The following is an 18,918-nucleotide window of genomic DNA, read 5'->3' on the forward strand; positions in this document are numbered from 1 at the left end:
GATTAGGCAACGGCAAGGACTGAAGGGCAGCTGTATTTTAAGACTTGAATTTTAACACAATATGGCACGGGTCCAAGCATGGCTTTCTTCCACGCCGCCGTGCTCAGGACATCTCCCCCCAATATTCCTGCTGCTCTCCAATCCAGGAGGAAGATACTGTACAGGGATTTTTTTTTTTAAATCAGATCTCTTTTCCAGTTTTATTCTGGCAAAATCGGGGTGGGGTGGGCAGAGAAAACCATCCCTAAACCTTCTTTTGCGGTACTTTTTGATCATTTTGAGGTGGTGGTTCATGGGGGAGAGGGGTGGGGGCGCTTGCTCGAAACACGAACTGCTTCAGGTAAGAAAAAGGTTCTGGGGGCACGGATGTGTTAGGTCCCAGGTGACGCAGGAAGAGAATTCATTACAGAACCTGCAGCTCAGGCAGTCCAAACTGCGGCATGCCAACTGCCTGCTCTCCTCCTTTTGGTCCCGCACGAAGCTCCGCTCGGCCTCCACTTAGCTGTCATCACCTTCTGCGACTTAATGGCCTGACAAGGGTTCCCAAAGGCCCAGGGGGCAACTGAACCATAGGGAGAGCTTCCGCCTTCCTCCGTCTCTTTCAGCGCATTAGGTAATGAACCAGATTAATGAAGCCAGCCCGCAGAAGGGCAAAATTTCCCTTGGCCTCCTACACATCTCTCCAAATAAGAGCTTGCTGATCCATCGGGAGCCATTTGCTCAGGCTATTACACGCGCAGCTCTGAGGTCTTGCCAGCCCTCCTGGGGTTCTAGATGAGATGTCGCTTCCATCTGGGCTTTCAAGGGTTTAATTCCAGTGGCAGGAGAGGCCCCCCAGTGTCCGGGACGCACAAAGGGGTGTCAGTGCCGCTGCTGCGGGCGTCCCTGTTTGTGATTTATTCCCGAGGAACGCCCACATGGAGAAATGCCAGAATGGGCAGATGTAGTCAATGTGTAAAGTGCGGCTGCAGCGGCTCGCTCAGCAGCCCGGGCTCTGGGCACCGGCCACTGGACTCGGCCTTTCTAGAGGGGACCATATGCCATTCCGAAAAGGTGCTTGAGCAAAGCAACCACCATCCTGGGTTGGAAAGCTGGCTGATACCAGAAAGACAGTTGGGTGCTAACAGGGTGTATTAAACCTGGATGTGCTACAACGCCCAAACTGCGTGGCTATGCTAACTATTCAGGGTTGTAGCCCGAAATTTAAAGAAGGTCCCACAAGTTACTCCCACTGAGGAAAGTCAGTGCGTGCGCAGGGCCCTGCCTCTCGTGAAGACGACGAGAGCGGCTCACCTTTGCAATGAATTGCAGGTGCCGGAAGCTCTTCAGGCAGGCATCAAAACCGAGCGTCGAAGGCAGAAAGGGGAAGTACCGCTGGGTGGGGAGTGACTGAATGGGCCAATCATACCCAAGGCAGAGAGAAAGAGGCCTATCCGCCCCCAGCCCTCCGTGTGCATCCTTTCCTTACTAGAAGGAAGCCCACCCAGAAGGGTGGCTCCAGCAGTTTGACAGCAAGCAGCCTTTGATCACTGATTTACTAATGGCAGCACCAGAGTTAGCCCCAAGATACATTCTGGAAGAACCTGTTCGGAAACAAGCATCCTTGTTAAAGAATGCCTAGGAATCGACCCTGAAAAGTGGCAGCAGATCCTTGGCGCTTGGGAAAGGTGCTTCTGCTGGGCTCTCTAATAAGCTTTGGATGAGCATTTAGGCTGAGTCAAGAGGGGGGGGGGGTTTCTATAGGATATATAACACCTTAACATACTAGATTGATTCCCTCCCTTTAATTAAAGCAACCCCCTGCCAATTCCCACATGCTACAGAGGGATTTCTCCCTGCCCCACCCCCAGGAGGTCGAAGTTATTGTAGAAGTTCAGATTCCGCTTTCACATTGATGCTCGCTGCACCCAAGTCCACTCTTAAAGGGAATGACGACGCCTTGTGAACAATTAGCACAAAGGGCAGCTAAAATGAAGGGGGTGCGTGCATCAAACAGGACTATCGTTGTTGCTGGTTTCGATGTGGTCTTCTTTACTGGGATCGTCATTAGCCTAGTAATCCATTAGAAGCTTTAATCAGGTCACCGTCTCTATTCTCTTTTCAATGCCGTCTTGTCTCTCCCCCACCAAACCAACCACCAACTCCACTTCTCCCAGTCAGAGATTTATTAAAAGTAAACAGATTAGATGGAGCTCAGATACTTAAAAAGCAAAACCAAACCAAACCCAGCCCATCCTTGAAGCTGGTGGCAGGGGAACGGGGCGCAAACATCGGAGACATTTGTCTCTAAACTGCTCTAAATACCTTTTGCAAATGAAATCTTAGCCCATCCACACTGAAAAAGAAGCACAGAGGGGAATGGAGAAAAGAAACACAAGGAATGACTGGTCATTTGGGCGAGATGTATAGATAGTTATAATAGGGCATGATACCTATTATGGGACCTTGTTTCAGGTGGGGGGGAGAGAAAGGGAGGTGTCAAAGGATCTCTCAGCAACTATAGATTTTGCATCAGGTTACCATAGGCAATCAGTACAGCTTTTAGGTTCAGCTTTCCCCTGCTTCATTGCTTCGATGATAGAGTAGAAATCCCAAAGCGTTTATGATTAATTACTCCCTGTAGGTCCACATATTTCAAAGAAAAGAGAGAGAGAGAGAGAGAGAGAGAGAGAATCTTGCATGGCCAGAAAGCAGATCTGAAAGTGAGGAGCTTTAAAGGCCTAATTTTTGTAATGAAGATGATGCTGAAGAGTGTACTTTGTACAAATTGCTTAGTACAACAGCCAGGCTACAAAGCAACCTGTGGACACAAAAAAATCCTAAGTTTGGGCCCCTGCCTAACAATTACTATCATTTAATCCATCGGTTTATCACTTCTCATGTCCATCTTGCCTTTGCTCATCCAGCAATTGAAACAGCTTTCCCTAAACTAGTCCCTGCGGTTATGTTAGGATCACAACACCCAGGATCCAAAGCCAGCATGGTCTTTGGAGTTCTGGGCACTGCAGATCCAACCAGATGGAGGGTCCTAGGTTCAGAAAACTGCCCTATTGTGGAGCCTACCAAGGCTGCTGCTCCACAAGCACAACCTGTGTGCAAAGACAGTGCAAAGCTGGGCTACAGTAAGAGAAGCGTGGTGTCTCCATTATGCAGTGTTTCGGTTGGTGCTGGCCAGGCTGCAGGGTGTAAATGAAACTAGCTCATTTCCAGAGCAGAGCCATCAGGTCAGTGAGGGGGCTAGAAACTCCATTTTTCTGGAGAAGGTCTGAAAGAACTGGGTATCTGTAGCCTGAAGGAAGGGTTAGGGGGAGACATTGTGGGCTTCAAATATCTGAAGAGTTAGCTCAACTCTGGGTGGTACTTTCTCAGATATTGGTTGACATCCATACCAATATATGTGATGAACACAAAGATATAGGTGCAGGTAAGGGTAAATGTACTTCCTTTCACACGGGACACCAGCTTCTCAGGGCCCGGCCCGGCACTGGAAGCTTCTTTCAAACATCTTCACACATTCTACGTAGAGGGGATTTAAAAAAACACACCGGGAAATATTCAATCGTGCCAGTCCGTAACTGCTTTGTGCAACAGCACAGCTAAGATACGGGATTTATGACCTCAGATCTAGTCTTTAAACCCTAAAGAAAACTCTTGTCTGTCTGTCTGGGTTCTTGAGCTGACTGTTTTAAAACTTTCAAGGGTCACTTTAAGCTTTAAATGGTCACTTAAAAAAAAAAAAAGGCAATTCATTTAATGTACGTGCCACACAAATGTTGCAGGGCCATGAATTGAGCAACTGCCACTGGCTGGAAATGATGCTGAATTTATCAAGATGTAGATCTTCTTTGCTTCTAAAAGAGCTTGGCCGTCAATCGCCTGCCCTTTCTGACTGTGAAAGGCAGAGTGACCCCAAATTTAACCCCTGCCTGCTGCTTGGACTTCTTTGCAGCCTGCCACTCTCTTCTGAAGCTCCTGACCGTTTCATCTGGTCAGCCTACAGTAAATACCATGAATGACTTAGAACCAACCAAAAGAAGCCCTTCGGTCTTCTGAGAAGTTGGCACTTCAGAAGTTTGCAATATAAACAATTTTATTGCATCTCATTTCACTGGCTTTTCCCCTGTTCTCCTAGGATCTGTAAATGTTCCTATGCCTTAAAATCTTTCAGAGTTCAGGAGGACACGGTGGGGGGAGGGAGCCAATGTGACAATTCACACGAGAAAAGTCTGAAGAAACTGGAATTTGGAAGGAAGGAAGGAAGGAAGGGGGGGGGAAGGAAGGAAGGAAGGAAGGAAGGAAGGAAGGAAGGAAGGAAGGAAGGAAGGGGAAAGGGAAGGGAAGGGAAGGGAAGGGAAGGGAAGGGAAGGGAAGGGAAGGGAAGGGAAGGGAAGAGATTGAGAATTAAATTTTTAGATTGTATACCATAGTACCTTTCTTCTTCAGAAATGTTCTTCTATTTGCAAGTGGGCTTTGGCGAACTCGAGAGTTTTGTAAAAACTTCACTGCTGTGGCAATCTGCAGAGCAGGCAAAAGATTGGGAAAAAGAAAAAGAGAAATTTAAAATAGGATTCACCAGAATTCAGATTCCAGCACAGCCAAGCTATCAACGTTTTACTACAAATGCTTGGCTACCCGTAAATTAAGGTCATCAGTAATTTAACTGAAATGTGCATCTACATCAGAGAGTTCAAAAAGGTTATTTTTATACTGTATAGCAGAGATGATCATTTCATGATAAATAAAAAGGTGCAGCCTTTTTGAAGCCTGGAAAACGTGAATATAAACAATCAAGGAAAGAGGAAATGAAGAAGAAATGAGAAGCAACAATACTTATTGTACATGGTACTTTACAAAGAATAAGAGGGCAATTCTTGGCCATTAACAACCTAGAAATGGATGCTTAACAATTCTAAAATGTTAAGATGTGTGTGGTTAAAATGTATTTCTTAAAAAAAAAAAACAGAAAGGGAGGTAAAGGAACCAAAGGCAGAAGCAAAAAGAAAAAAAATATTTTATCTTTATTTCAACCTCTAAAATTTCTATCATCCACATACTACGATCAAATATTTTACAGGAGTTTATGATCTGTTTTTCCCTTTTGCAGAAATATAAACTTGGTGAAGAGGAACAAAGAGTACAATCGGGTTTCAAGAGCAAGCTGGGCCAAACCGTTTGCTGATCACTTAGAACAGCTTTCCTCAACCTGGTTTCCTTCAGGCATACTGAATTAGACTCCTATTATCCCAAACCACTTGGAATAAAAATGGCCTAAAGTCACTTTGTTAATTAGTACATGTTTGCCTTTTTTTTTTTTTAGCCAAAAAGCAGCATGGAAAGAATGTTTTAGCAAAGGGCAGCTTTCAATAGCAGGGCGCCTGTTAGGATTATGGTCTCGTCTCTTCCCAGAAGCCAACTGCTGATCATCCAGTGGGACCACAGTTGCTTCTGCTCACCAACCCTGACTGGAGATTGGCTTCTGGACCTTGGGATTCTGTCCTATATTGCCACAATCCTTCTAACAAAGATGAAAGGGTTTGGAAGAGTTTGGGTTCAATGGGAAAACCCAACCCAAGTGTATTGCCGTAACTCAAGGGAAAGTTGGCCTTTACCTGGCTTTCAAATATGCATCTTAGGTCAAAGAGCAAAGTTTGATGGCTTTTAATGGCCCTTTTGATGTACTCCTTGGTACATTCCATCAATGTTGTGTATGTGTACATACCCCCCCTGCCTTAAATGGCATCTCTTATTTCTTTAAATACATTAATCAGTCTTGTGTAGGCAAAACTGATCCGTTGGACAATGCAATAAACATGAATTATCATCTATCCAACATGCATAATGGCTTAAAAAAACATAATAGCAGGTGTAGTTTAAATGATTAGCTATTACACCTGCGGTGCGTCTGATTCAATTGGGGAAAATCATCTTTAATAGGTTAAAAGGTTTAGATCACCCGGCTTCCCCCTTAAAGTGGCTGTAGAGAGGGTGTGATGGAGTACGCTGTCATTACTAATTCATTTAAGAAAAGCATGGGGGGAATATAGCAAAGAACAGCATTATATGAGCCAATCTAATTTAGACATCAGGTAAAGCAGAAAAACACCTTTTTAAAAAGCATGATAAATGAATTTGGGAGGGAGATGAAATTCATATTTTTTACTTTAACGGGAAATTTGACGGAGTCCCAGCATACTTGGGATTGAAGAGAAAGGAAGATGGGAGGAGGCGGAGGACAGAAATTCCGCTCTTTAAAGTTTAGCATTCAATCATTTCAAATCATAAAATAATATGAATCCAACACCCAAACCTCTCTGCAACACATAAAGCGCTGCTTTGATCTTGTTTATGCCCCCTCGTTGATCTGCCTCGCTGGAAATGCCAGCGATGGGGAAATTGCACATTTAAGCGGCACAGGTACTGCCGCACAAAAGGCGGAAGGATAAACAGTACAAATTAATAACCCGCAGGAAGAAAGTGCTGAACCAGAGAGATGTCCGAATAAGCAGATACAGAGATGTGCCAGCGTATCAAAAGCGACTCTGCTTCCATATTAATCACCGGCTCCTTCTGGAACTTTTTGATGGGCCTCGTTCTCTGCAACTAAGGGGAACGGCTGGTACCAAAATGCTTGCTAAGGCTTGGCAGGAGGCAAACTTCCAAAATCCCTCGGATTGTACAGCTTCATTAACTTGAACTTAACACTCCTTGGCTTGAGGGCAACATTTATGGACTAGCAACCATTACGGATCATCTAATAACGCCAGGCAGAGTTTCCCAACTTTTATGGGCTACCGGGGAGTGGGATGGTCATTGCCCAGTTGGAAGCAGCTCTAACCCTACTTAGTTAAACCCTGTTTCTTTTAGTATCAGAGTGGAAATCAACAGGCCAAACTCCTGCCTTCTGTCCTACAACCGTGTTCCCTGCCTCCTTCAGGGGAACTTAATTCCTGGAGTAGCGAAAAGACCAGAGAGAAACTGTTCGAACAAGATGTCTGCAGAGATACTATTGTGGCACAATCTTCAAAGTTTTCCTCTGGGTACCACCACTGTAAGAAACATAGAAGCCTATCCCAGGATCTGGTCAACATCGCTAACACTTCATCAAGGAAAGATTCTCGGACTTTCAAACTGTGCCCATGGCAGGCCGTGATGGGAGAGTTGGCAAATGTCCAATGGATAAGCACTTCTGCCCTTGTGGTTTGGGCCAAGTTGACTACAAGGTTGTCTTCCATCAACTCCTCTACTGCTGTATCTACAATGAAATCAGGGGGAAAACTCTGATGATCAACAAACCTAAGTGGTCTGACGCTGAATGGATGAAAAACTCAGGTGGCTATCTTTCCAGGCTTTTTTTTAAACTTAGAAACCAATTTTTAAGCTCTCAGTTTTAAGAGTGCTTCCATCGACTCAATTCTTCTGCATGCCTTTTCTTGTTGTTTATCAAACAGATAAATTGATCAAACTGGAGTTCTGAGAAAGTTCTGTGGGCATTGTCTCAAAAAGGCTGCCGTGGTGGCCATGGCCAGAATAAAATACTCATTTCCCAGAAGGCAAATGGGCGAGGTTGCTCCCACCATCCTCTCTAGATCCCCAAGATGCTCTCTATCAGCTCAATTTAACTTTGTCCTTCTGGGGCTGGGGGGGCTGGGGGCAGGAAGGCACACTTCTGAACAAAGCGCCCATTATTTTTTATTTCATATAAACACCACTAGAACTCATATAGTGCCCAGAGGCATTCTGGAAACCATGATTATCCTGAAATTTATTTATTCATTTATTTTATTTATACGGTATTTTATAGGAAAGAACCTAAGAGACGGCTTTATACGTGGACTTCACCAGATGGACAACACCGAAATCAGATTGACTACATCCTTTGCAGCCAAAGGTGGCGGACATCTATACAGTCGGTAAAAACAAGGCCTGGAGCTGACTGTAGTTCAGATCACGAACTTCTTATTGCACGATGTAGGATCAGACTAAAGAGATTAGGGAAGACCCACAGATCAGCTAGATATGAGCTCACTAATATTCCTAAGGAATATGCGGTGGAGGTGAAGAATCGATTTAAGGGACTGGACTTAGTAGATAGGGTCCCGGAAGAACTCTGGACAGAAGTTCGCAACATTGTTCAGGAGGCGGCAACAAAATACATCCCAAAGAAAGAGAAAACCAAGAAGGCAAAGTGGTTGTCTGCTGAGACACTAGAAGTAGCCCAAGAAAGAAGGAAAGCAAAAGGCAACAGTGATAGGGGGAGATATGCCCAATTAAATGCAAAATTCCAGAGGTTAGCCAGAAGAGATAAGGAATTATTTTTAAACAAGCAATGCGCGGAAGTGGAAGAAGACAATAGAATAGGAAGGACAAGAGACCTCTTCCAGAAAATTAGAAACATTGGAGGTAAATTCCAGGCCAAAATGAGTATGATCAAAAACAAAGATCGCAAGGACCTAACAGAAGAAGAAGAGATCAAGAAAAGGTGGCAAGAATATACAGAAGACCTGTATAGGAAGGATAACAGTATCGGGGATAGCTTTGACAGTGTGGTCAGTGAGCTAGAGCCAGACATCCTGAAGAGTGAGGTTGAATGGGCCTTAAGAAGCATTGCTAATAACAAGGCAGCAGGAGACGACGGCATCCCAGCTGAACTGTTCAAAATCTTGTGAGATGATGCTGTCAAGGTAATGCATGCTATACGCCAGCAAATTTGGAAAACACAAGAATGGCCATCAGATTGGAAAAAATCAACTTATATCCCCATACCAAAAAAGGGAAACACTAAAGAATGTTCAAACTATCGAACAGTGGCACTCATTTCACATGCTAGTAAGGTAATGCTCAAGATCCTGCAAGGTAGACTTCAGCAACTCATGGAGCGAGAATTGCCAGATGCACAAGCTGGGTTTAGAAAAGGCAGAGGAACTAGGGACCAAATTGCCAATATCCGATGGATAATGGAAAAAGCCAGGGAGTTTCAGAAAAACATCTATTTCTGTTTTATTGACTATTCTAAAGCCTTTGACTGTGTGGACCAGAACAAATTGTGGCAAGTTCTTAGCGGTATGGGGATACCAAGTCATCTTGTCTGCCTCCTGAAGAATCTGTATAACGACCAAGTAGCAACAGTCAGAACAGGCCACGGAACAACGGACTGGTTTAAGATTGGGAAAGGGGTACGGCAGGGCTGTATCCTCTCACCCTACCTATTCAACTTGTACGCAGAACACATCATGCGACAAGCTGGCCTTGAGGAATCCAAGGCTGGAGTTAAAATCGCCGGAGGAAACATTAACAATCTCAGATATGCAGATGATACCACTTTGATGGCTGAAAGCGAAGAGGAACTGAGGAGCCTTATGATGAAGGTGAAAGAAGAAAGTGCAAAAGCTGGCTTGCAGCTAAACCTCAAAAAAACCAAGATTATGGCAACCAGCTTGATTGATAACTGGCAAATAAAGGGAGAAAATGTAGAAGCAGTGAAAGACTTTGTATTTCTAGGTGCGAAGATTACTGAACTTAATTCAGGTTGCACTTGAGGGAATGACATTAAAGGCAAAACTAAAGTACTTTGGCCACCTAATGAGAAGACAGGACACCCTGGAGAAGGTGCTGATGCTGGGGAGAGTGGAGGGCAAAAGGAAGAGGGGCCGACCAAGGGCAAGGTGGATGGATGATATTCTGGAGGTGACGGACTCGTCCCTGGGGGAGCTGGGGGTGTTGACGACTGACAGGAAGCTCTGGCGTGGGCTGGTCCACGAAGTCACGAAGAGTCGGAAGCGACTAAACGAATAAACAACAACATTTTATAGGAAATATAGGTATTTTATAGTAATATAGCTATTTTATAGGAAATATAGGTATTTTATAGGAAATATGGTATTTTATAGGATATTATCTCCAACTTTTTAAAATGGACTTTTCCAAGGTCCCAAATACAGTTTGTTTGTTTGTTTGTTTCTTCATCACATTTATATAGCTGCCCATCTCACATACAATAAAAACCAAGTATAAAAACAAACATTAGAACTTGTATCATAATAAAAACATTAATAATAGTTACAAAGAATATTGTTATAAGGAATGTGTGTATGAAAGGCCCTTTGAAGCCAGGTATTGTTAATCCCTCTTTAGAATTAATGTTTTATCACAAAAGTGAGCTAACTGCCACCCAACTCATCCTCTACCTGAACTGACTACAAGCCCTGAACCTAAAGCTTATGCACAACCGTTTGACGTCTAAATGGCTTTGCTGATCTAAAAATGAAGAAACGGGGCCTTTCTACCCCAAATTAACAAGACTGTTTCTGATGGGCAGGCCAAGAGCTGAGCTTGGATTCCACACACAGGATGGGAAAAAAAAAATAGCAGAGAGGTTACGAAGAAGTGAAAAAGCCTCATGCAAAAGATCTACTTCTCAATAAAGCCGTTCTATCAAAAAATGAAATCGCTCCATTAACAAGAGCTAAATTATTTAAAAGGCCTCCTCCATCATCTTTTTGCTAAAGGTCTATTGATTGAAAATGACATTACAAAATTATAGCTAAGAAAGAAAGATTCACTTGCTCCCTCTCAGACACAACTTCTAGAGAGATATCCTTGGCTGTTATAACTGCAACACACAGACATACATTATCTATATCCTCAAATTTCTAGGGACCATGAAAATACAGTGGGCATTAGGGATTTTACCATAGTTATCTTAAAATCATTATTGGCTATCCGTTCTGTGGAAAAATCAGTACTCTAAACATTATCTTACTCTGCTTCCCAGATCAACCTAATACCCATACCTTGTTTTCAGCCTAACACATTTCAACCTGGATGCTGAATTAACCCTTTTTCTGGGTTTGTGCAATACACCGAAACATAAAATGGCTACACAGGCTGAATCTACGTACCATCTAAAACGTCCCCAAGACACAAGTAAAGAAAGGCGAAAAGTAAGCAATCTCGGCATGCTGCTGGAATGAGAGAGCTTAGAGGTGCTTAGGCCTAATGTGAATATAACCCTAGTCACAAGCTTGGCCACCAAGTTTTTGCTCTCAAGAGTCAATTGTGAGCTCTGTATAATGGCCCAAAAGTCACTCAAAGATACTTATTTTCCTGGATAGTTGAGTCTTAATCCCAGACCACAGCCACTACCCCACATCTTGTTATCTGTTCATCTAATTCAGCTTCCCATAACTTTAAATAAATCACTTTTTCTTGTGTATATTTGGGACTACTTCGATTTCCACATGCATCACATTTCCTGGCCAAGCAGGATTTGAACCCATTATCTTTCCGGTCCTCTTTACTAAATCATACCACGTCCCAGATTCCACCATGCATACCAGGAAGTGTGTGACTAGAATTGCCACTGAAGTTTTATATATATTTTTGCAAAAATGGAAGCACCAGCCATAATAATTCTCAGCATCGAGAGGCAGAAGGTAACCACTATGAGTGATATTGATCAGCATGCTAAACCATTATAATACTGCCTTATAGTTTAATTTTGCAAATATTTCACAGGCTGGAATCAGGTTTTTTTGGCACTTTGGAATGCCCACAGGAAACCCGGAAGGCTTTTCAAAGCTATGAGAGCCTGAATAAATTGGAGGAACTGAGGGGAACGGACTAATTCTGTAGCTTGCAATCTGCTGTGTGGTGCAGAACCTCCCCCATCATCCATTCTTGTATTTCTCTGAATACTGTGGCACCACTGAAAAGTTACAATTAAAAACAGCTACCGTGAGCTCCAGTACACTCAGAAATGTGCGTTCATATTTTTAGGTGGATTTTTGCTTTTGAATTGTGGACTGAGATAGAAAAGGACTGGATGGATGAAGTGGCAGATCTGCTGCTACCTACTCAGAAGAAGCCACATGCTCCAGAACAGAACCTACTTTTTAATGTTCCTGGCCTCATGATGAAGAGAGGAAGGAACACCCACCGTTGTCTTGGGGAGGGGAAGGTGAGAAAATGCTGTGTTTTAAGCTAAGACAAGAAGGGGGAAAAATCCGTACTCTTGTCAGGACCAGCTTGACAAATATGGTCATCAGTGGCACAAGGAAATAGTTGCAAAGCAGCTGTTAATCAGGGTAACACATTGAGGAACGCTGATGCTAGCAGTCGTAGAAAAATGCAAGAGGCTAATTATGAAGCAATATATCTTGCTAAAGAGGCATCATCGTTCCTCTAGATTCCAGATACAGCTCAGAATAAGAATCCTGGGTTGGCTAGATCAGCACCCACATATGCACTGTGCCAACTTCCAGATTCATCAACCAGGCGATCTCCTCCGATTCAACATTTGGGGTTGTAAGTAATTTTTTTTAAAGTGCTTATTGGGAATTAAGAATGGGGTAGGGAAAAGAGAACAATCTCATCCTAACCCCACCCCACCCAGCTACAAACACAAATATTTTATGGCTTTTTATCACTGGGTTGGAAGGTGCTGTTAAAAAAGGGCAGGTGTGATTAGAAACCCTGCCACAAAGCATCCAGTCTTAAATTCTATTGCAAAAGTGTTCCCTTTTGCAACAGAATTTAAGAAGTCACTCTACCGGTTTTTACCCTAGTTTTTCAACTGGGGGAAAGGAGACTTAGCGGATGGAAGGAGTCAGCGTATCAAAACATAAAAATTAAACTATCCGGAAGGCAGCTGGGGGCACACTGGTTCACCTCAATACTGTAGTGTTCTACGTGAAAGAGGATAGTGTGGTTGCTGTGTTTTGCATTTCAGCGTTACAGGGACCTCGTTGCATGATGCGTCTTCACGAGCACCCCAACCATAGTAATTAAAAGTTGGGAGAGACTTTGGGATCATTGAACCCAACCCAACCCCTTATCTAAGCATCCATGGCAAATGGACACTTAAGACCTCGTTGAGGAAGGCCCCCCAGCTCCTGGGGAAGTCTGTTCCCCTTGACAGAGAGTTCTGGCTACAAGGAGGATCCCCTAAGATGTTGGAAGTATGGGTAAAAGTATGGTCATTTATATACACCAACAGCAGAAAAAAATTACTCAGGACTCTCTCCTACATTTCGGAAACAACAGGGTATTTGGACAGAGGCAAGTGTATTTAGCTTGAATGGGCTGTCAAAAGGTAGGTGAATATATAGGTTTTAATGAGCTAAATAGGCTCATTAGTAGTCACTACCCTGTGTATGATCATCTGTATGTTTTAAGATGTGATTTGTACTTGTAATCCCAAATACTGATTCATTAGGTGTTGCCTGAAATGTAGCCTGATCTTCCTTAACCTCGTGCCTTCTACATGGATTGGACTTCGACTTCCATAATCCCCAGCTGTCATGATAGGAACAGCAGCAGCTCATCCGTCCTCCAGAGCTGAATCTAAGATGACAGGACCAGATGCTTGGACCTTCTCTCGTTCACCCAGAAGTGTGGGATAGTAGGCATCACTGGTCCACCATCTCTCAACTCAAGGTCATGGGGAAAAGACTGAAGCAGGCAGAGCTCCACACACTAGCTAGGAGAAAGTCTGGCTATCAGTTTAAATACTACTGCTATCACTCTGACCCTCTGCTGCCACCTAACAGTCACCCATATTTCCACCATCCAGATCTGGTACCCAGAACATCTACACTCTCACCATCCTATCTAAACTACTGTATCTAGGTAGGAAAAGCATTTCCAGCTTCCAAACTGTGTGTATTTGTTCGGAAGAACCTCCCTCCCTTCTTGAAATGCTTTGTGTAGCTTGAAAAAAATTGTATTCCCTTTGGAAAAAAGAATTAAAATTCTTTTTGCTTGTGTCTCACACTTTTTTTGGTAGGGTGGTTGTTTTTTTTTGCTTTTCTGTAGTTTTTATCTTTGCTTCAAACTTAATAAAATTTTTATTAAAAATGGTATTCTCCTTTATTGCCACTGACAAAACGTTATCCTCCCTCGAACTGGGAGGAGAAACCTTTTGTGGCCTTGTTCACTTGTAACCCGTGCAGCTGAACAAGGCAAGATGGTTTGTAAAGTCTGTTTGCGTGAATAAATGAAGAAGTAAAATGGTCCCTAAAAACAAACTATGACATACAGGAAGGAGACAGAAACTGAAACAATTTGGGACAGGGGAAGAGTGGGATATAAATGATGCAGTGGAGTTATAGAGAAAAGGGGAATACACGTTTACCTATAAATAGATCTGAAGAGACGTTCATTAGTTAATTGCTGAATTAGTATTCTGAGATGATTGCAAGAAAGGAAAAAGGCTAAACAACGTTAGTTAAAGAGATAGCCAGCTCCTCAGAACATGCCAATGGAGAGGTTAGGTTCCCACGCTGCCTCGTTTTGGCTTTGTGTCCTGGCTAAATCAAGCCTCTGTGGATTGCAATCCATGACTTAAAAATGCTGATCCTAACCAATTCTCATTAAACCATGGTTGGGCTTAGCACAATGCAACTATCCAGTGACATTCATTTCAGTGAGATTTATTCCCTGCTAAGTGGGAATAGAACTACACTTTTATGGATCATGTAGTTTAAATCCACAGCAAAGAGTTGCTTCAATATGTCATCTTCAAAGTGCCATAAAACCCTCTTTGTGAAAGCCGAGTGATATATCTATCAAACAAGGCTCAGAGAAATCTAAGAAGGGGGGAAAAAGGGAGTATGAAGCAGGCGTTAGCGTCTCTTTCTTTGCCGGGCACCTTTTCCAGCTAATAAATGTTACTAAAAGGCATAAGCTTTCATAAACATCTTGGCATGAGCTTTTTGAATTAGAACCTATGCTAGAATAAACTGGGTAACTTTGAAACATGCCAAGTCAAACAATGAGGAAGGAAGGAAGGAAGGAAGGAAGGAAGGAAGGAAGGAAGGAAGGAAGGAAGGAAGGAAGGAAGGAAGGAAGGAAAAAAATAAAGTTAACAGTTAAAAAGAAAAAAGAATGCTCCAGTTGCAATGCAGAGACAGGTAGGTGAATTTCCCAGTTAATAATTTGAGCCTAAGGAGCAAATAACCTTGGGGATGGATTAGCCAAGGAGATGGCTGAGGCCCAGAGAAAGAGTTAGTGTGCCCCCTAGCTCGTGCCATAGGGAACCACGCTCTCTGCCACCCAACCTCCGCTGAAGAAAACTCAGCCCAAATTAAGTGTTTTCACTCAGCGAAAATGAAATGTTTTGCAAGATGAAACCGAAATAAAAAAATGTGGTTTTAGGTAATTACTAGTTGGCATTTACATATCACAGCCTAGTTCAACACCTATTCATTTTCCCCTTTTATTTTCAATTTTTTAAAATTACTCATTAAACCCAGTGTATGACAAGGACAGGAGAGAGTGGAAGGAGTGGGAATTATTCAAGTGTGTGTGTGTGTGTGTGTGAGAACAAGGGAGCGAGCGAGCTGCTTTAAATATAGTTATCTGAAGCGATCAGATACCACTAACCCTTCCCTGGGATTCTGTCTGGAAAAACAGTGATAGCTTCCCTGTCTCAATAAAAGTGAATAGACAGAAGAACGTAAATTTGGAAAGCAGACTCCCAGATGGCCACTCGTTTGTTCCAAAGAGTAGCCGGTTAAAAAAACACGAGGGCTTTTCTTTTTTGCCCAAGATGGTGTGACATTAACGCATGCCTTCTCATCCCCAACCCTTTTAACTTTTCACAGTTTTCTGTTTTCCTCTTTCATCTAACTTTCCCCACCTCATTTCTAATTCTTAGTAGGCAGTTAAAAAACATGGTTAAAAAAGAATGTTCCCCCACCCCTTTCTCTAAAGCAGAAAAAGTTATTTAGAGATAACTCCTCCCACCCTGCCACACTATTCAGTGGTATATTTAAGCACCAGCCGGTAGCCACGGACTATTGGTAATGCCACGCAGACAAATTTATCTGTTTATATATTTGCTTGCTCGCAGCGGCTTCTAAGCTGTTCAATTCCCACGGGCTCTGAGCGGCTTACAAAACAGAGGGTTTAAAACACGCACTGCATTGACCACACCTAACCAGCGTATCATAACAGCACCACCCATGGGGACAAGATGAAAGGGCGATTTTCTGTCCCCACCCTGCAATTCGATCAATCAATCAATTAAGCCAGCAGAGGAGGAAAGGAAGTCTCTTTTTCACACACTCTGCCCTCCAGATTCTAGCCAGCTACTAGTTTTCTGGGGCTCCTGTACAAAGCTGCGAGGTCTCACTTGGTAGAGACAAGAGGTTGCAAGCTCTTTGGTCCAGTGGCCACCTTGGGAATCGGGATAATGGAGTGGGGAACTGGAGAAAAAGTTGTGCCTGGACAGAATGATGAAGCCCCAGGCTGAACTGTGTAAGCCAGCTAAGGAACAGCAGGGACAGCCCTTTAGCTCAGATTAAAATCCTAAATATGCTAAACCTCCATCCCAGGAGGCATGCCTACATACCTGCAGGAAGCTTTCCCTGTACTCCCAATTAGATTACTCCAGCCCCCGTTTTAGGAATTCTGGGAGTTGTAGTCCCAACAAATCCAGGAAGACTAGATTAGATTTTATAGTCCAGCTTTCTTCTGAGTGGACAAGCATAACTTTGGGCTGTTAAGATTCTTCCACCTTCGTGTTCTCCCCGCCTTCGCTTAAGACAACTGGGAAATATTCCCAGCTGCAATTTGTCTGGTTTATACAAAATAAGACAGGCTGCCTTTTGATGTTTTATTTTAATCTACCGCATAAAACATCCTTGATAGAAATGTACAGAAAATGACATGATGAAGTCATGTATTTTAAGGCCTATTGTGCAAATATGTATTGAGGGAATTCTAAAGCAGGGCGTTATTGACCCAAGTCTCTCTTAAAACACTCTGATATGGGGGCGGGGGGGGCGGAGGGGGTTCTTCACTGAAAGGAACAACTCTGTCGAATAGCCGTCCTCCAGTTTTGATTGGCCTGGGCTACGACTTAACGGACGGACTGTCGGATTCTTTTCAAACAGAGACAGCAATGTCTGAAAAGACTTAGAGGTACTCGTTGGCCATGCCGGTTTAGGAATTAATGGAGATGCCTCAAGAGGACCGAGTGAGGGAAAGTTCATATGTATAGAATTATAGAAAAAGGGCCTCTGAATCTATGCTCAGTGTCATGAGTAAGGATGGCGAGCAGGGGGCTCCCATCCAGACTGTTAAGCGCATGCGTAGCACTGAGGAATTAGGTGGCCATTCAAAGAGACACAGATCGGGACCGCCTTAACCTTTGGGGTTTATATGGCTGGGTTTTTCCCACGCTTCTTCAGTTTGTTAGGATTCCTGTTATGTACAAGCAATAAACATTAGAGACCAGTTCCTTGTCTCAGCGTGTTTCCTGGCTGTTAGGACACTCAGCCCTGGACTTTGTGAATTTGTCCAGAGAGAAACCCTCTTCTGTCACCCCGTGGATGTAAGTCGTTGCTCTGCAAAATAATCTGGGGACAGACATAAAACTTTTAGAGAACAGAGTGTCCACAGAATGCCTTAAAAATTTTATAGAGTAACATGCTCACACCCGTTTAAAAAAAAAGCAGAGAATACATGCCAAGTCCATACACGAAGGTCTGGAGAACAATGGAGTGGTCCAGAATTAAAACATTTGTCAAGAACACGGATCACACTGAAGGAATAGAACTTTGGTGTCTAGTGATGCTTGAAGTGAGTGATCCCGTAATAGGATTTCTAAGCTAAAAGTATGAAATCTGTAATTCTGTGGAAATGGTTACTGGCATTCCCAGTGCTCCCCCCAACCACCCACTCCTTGGGTATCATGCAACGAAGGCGTATTCTAATTTTAAAGCCTCTAGCCCTGAAGGAGTGGTTAAAGATGCACTTGTGCTTTCTGCAAAAGATGGAAAGGACTCTTTGCCCCACAGCATGGTGGAAAGTCCCAACTAGGAGGTCCAGTGAGAAACATGACTACCCTTTGCCTTCAGGACACTCTTTCAACGCTGGTCATTGGTGGATTTAAATATCCCAGCATTTCCAACAACAACTTGTGGTGAGTACAGCTGAAGCCGAGCGAGGCATTGGCTCACCTTGTGAGATCTAGATCGAGACCTAGCTCAGCTCAGCCCTGGTCTAAGCCAACCACCGCCCAGCACTCTGGGCACCAAGCTGAGGAGCTCAATGCCCTTAGCCACCAGTGGACACATTCTGTCCCTGCAATCTCCTCTCTGCGCATTGCAACATCAAAGTAACTCCAAAAACAAGGCAAGGAACAATGAAATATTGGCTTGTAGGCCTGTCAGCCGCACCGTAAATATTCCATGAATGAATGGACTCCTTCAGCTTCCCACGGGGGCCATCCAGCATCTTTTATGGCCATTACGCTCAACTATTTTTTAAAAAAACCAAAGACCTGTCATGATAACCTTACCAGGGGACGGAGCAGAGGGGGGTGGAGAGGAAGAGAGAGAAAGAAAGAGAGAGGACTCCATCAAAATGAGGCAAACCAGATTCTCTGGGGAGGAGAGACCTGTACCCTTTCCCCTCCACCCACCTACATGGAAGCTGGAGCTCAGTGGAAAAAACTTGCTTTCCAGACAGAAGTGGGGGGTGGGGGCTTGGGAAAAATGTCTCCCTGGGACCTTGGAGAGCAACTGCTGGTCCATGCAGGTAGGACCAAGAGGAAAACAAGCACATAAGGGAGGCAAATCACACAGCCACCTCTCTTTCTCTGTTGTGTTAATTTTACCCTTTTAGGGATAATTTCTCCAGCCACAAAAGGATGACGTTCCTATTGTTGCCCCTTCAGCCTACTGCCCGTGGATTTTGCACCCCACATCAGCCTAGCCAGGAATGTCTGCAGGAGGATCTGGCTTTGGAGTCTCAGCCAGAAGAGGCTGGTCTCCCTCCTGAGCAACCGAAGGACAGGTCCTCCTACTCCTCATGCATTCCAGAAGTAAAGACATCCATCATGTCTAACACAGCCATCCCTAAATACCCACTTCTCCCCTCTGGTGCTCTTCTGATGCACCGATTGGCTGAAAA

General features: G+C 43.7%; 2 protein-coding genes across 2 annotated transcripts in view; one reads left to right on the forward strand and one right to left on the reverse strand.

Moving 5' to 3' along the window:
- Positions 1 to 18,918, forward strand: part of LZIC (leucine zipper and CTNNBIP1 domain containing) — a 382,321-nt gene that overhangs the window by 152,245 nt on the left and 211,158 nt on the right. The window lies entirely within an intron of this gene.
- Positions 1 to 18,918, reverse strand: part of PEX14 (peroxisomal biogenesis factor 14) — a 78,357-nt gene that overhangs the window by 32,663 nt on the left and 26,776 nt on the right. Inside the window, exon 3 of the mRNA XM_063317455.1 lies at positions 4,431 to 4,515. Coding sequence (XP_063173525.1) covers positions 4,431 to 4,515 — 85 coding nt within the window. The remainder of the gene's footprint in view (positions 1 to 4,430; positions 4,516 to 18,918) is intronic.

Source organism: Candoia aspera, chromosome 18 (assembly GCF_035149785.1).
Source record: "Candoia aspera isolate rCanAsp1 chromosome 18, rCanAsp1.hap2, whole genome shotgun sequence".
NCBI classification, from domain to species: domain Eukaryota; kingdom Metazoa; phylum Chordata; class Lepidosauria; order Squamata; family Boidae; genus Candoia; species Candoia aspera.